The following is a 1,516-nucleotide window of genomic DNA, read 5'->3' as shown; positions in this document are numbered from 1 at the left end:
CGTGGACAGAGCAGGTGTTCACGGGGGCTGTGGTCTGTTAGGAGCTGCCGCAGCAGCCTCTGCGCTCCTCTTGTGCCTCACTGGTCGGTCCGAGGGGGTTGGATATAGTAACAGCACTAATGGAGCCCCGGGTCACCTCTCTGCTGGCCACCTTCTTATGGATCGCTGGAAATAATGGAGACACATCAGTAGGTAAGTGAAAGAAAACTGAGGATGTGTGTTTTGACAAAGTTACTGAACCCCCTCTTACCAGCGAGGACTTCATGGAAAGCGACTTCGACATTGGTGGAGTCCAAAGCTGATGTTTCCATAAACATAAGACCTTTCTTGTCTGGATTGGGCCAAAGGTCAGGAGCAAACAAAGCAAAGATCAGTCAACAAAAACTGGCATTTTCAAGGAGCAAACTTTACAGTACTGAGCATTAAACATACTTTTCCTTGTCAGAGAAATTGGTAAAAGAAGGTGCAGATATGCTTTTATAAAAACTCAGTTATATAAAGGGACATCATGACTCAGCAACATTCAAAAACAGGGATAATATCTTTGAACTGACCTGCGAAGTCCTTGGCTTCCTCTGAGGGCACGGTCCTGAGGGTCTCCAGGTCTCTCTTATTTCCAACCAGCATGACCACGATGTGAGGGTCTGCATGGTCGTACAGCTCTTTCAGCCAGCGCTCTGCGCTCTCATAAGTCAAGTGCTTGCTAATGTCATAGACCAACAATGCTCCAACTGCTCCCCTGTAATACCTGAATCCACCAGGTGAGAGAGGCCAAACATACATGAGCTGGAGCTTGTATTTTCACAGTGAGCTGTTATTATTGAAAAATGTGTGATGTGGGTGAACGTCTGGAATCAGTGTTACTTAAACTGGCACGTGATTATTCTTACCTCTTTATTATGTGTATATTACTCATTTCTATATGTGTGTGTGTGTGTGTGTGTGTACCCACGCTGAGGTGATAGCCCTGTAGCGCTCCAGCCCGGCTGTGTCCCAGATTTGAGCTTTGATGGTGAAGTTGTCCAGCTGAATGGTCCGTGTGCTGAACTCCACACCGATGGTTGTACGACTGTCGTGACTGAACTCATTCTTGGTGAACCGAGACAGGAGGTTGCTTTTTCCGACCCCAGACTCCCCTATCAAAACCACTAAACAGGCAGGAGACAGGAGAAAGAGAAATACAGTCATTATAAGTGCTCTGTTTGAAGAGCCAGAGTTTTTATGACACATTAATGACAGAATTATAAATGCTCGCTGGTCAAAACGATAGGCTTCTGTAATGAATCAGATATGCTTCATCTGATGTAACACGTGCAGACTTTCTGTCACCCTCACCAGACTCCAGACACCATGACATCACATACACGTGGCAGATCTACCCTTTGGTTGACTTTACTTTGGAATGAATGGAATGGAAATGTATAGGCACTTTATTTTAATCAAAGAAAATAAACATACAACCCACGCTAACTGTTTCTGAGTGAGGCAGGAAATGCGAGACCATGTGTTTCTCCAA

The 1,516-nt window shown here is 45.3% G+C and overlaps 1 protein-coding gene across 1 annotated transcript; it reads right to left on the bottom strand.

Moving 5' to 3' along the window:
* Positions 1–6: 6 nt before the first annotated feature.
* On the bottom strand, positions 7–1,203 carry LOC111648723 (ras-related protein Rab-25-like). Its single transcript, XM_023398471.1, has 4 exons — positions 953–1,203; positions 555–748; positions 251–331; positions 7–165 (listed from the first exon to the last, which is right to left on the bottom strand). The coding sequence occupies exons 1-4, from the start codon at positions 1,186–1,188 to the stop codon at positions 38–40; spliced, it is 639 nt and encodes a 212-aa protein (XP_023254239.1). The 5' UTR covers positions 1,189–1,203; the 3' UTR covers positions 7–37.
* Positions 1,204–1,516: the final 313 nt, after the last annotated feature.

This window comes from Seriola lalandi, unplaced genomic scaffold, assembly GCF_002814215.2.
Source record: "Seriola lalandi dorsalis isolate HSWRI2012SDOR001 ecotype SW California unplaced genomic scaffold, Sedor1 jcf7180002046664, whole genome shotgun sequence".
Lineage (NCBI taxonomy): Eukaryota > Metazoa > Chordata > Actinopteri > Carangiformes > Carangidae > Seriola > Seriola lalandi.
The sequence above is the reverse complement of the archived record's forward strand: the minus strand, read 5'-3'. Positions and strand labels throughout refer to the sequence as shown.

Coding starts and splice junctions, on each gene's coding strand:
- LOC111648723 (XM_023398471.1), bottom strand. CDS start 1,188: ATGACTGTATTTCTCTTTCTCCTGTCTCCTGCCTGTTTAGTGGTTTTG. Junction 749..952: donor TACAGGGCTATCACCTCAGC/GTGGGTACACAC, acceptor TGGTGGATTCAG/GTATTACAGGGGAGCAGTTG. Junction 166..250: donor TTTCCATGAAGTCCTCGCTG/GTAAGAGGGGGT, acceptor CATTATTTCCAG/CGATCCATAAGAAGGTGGCC.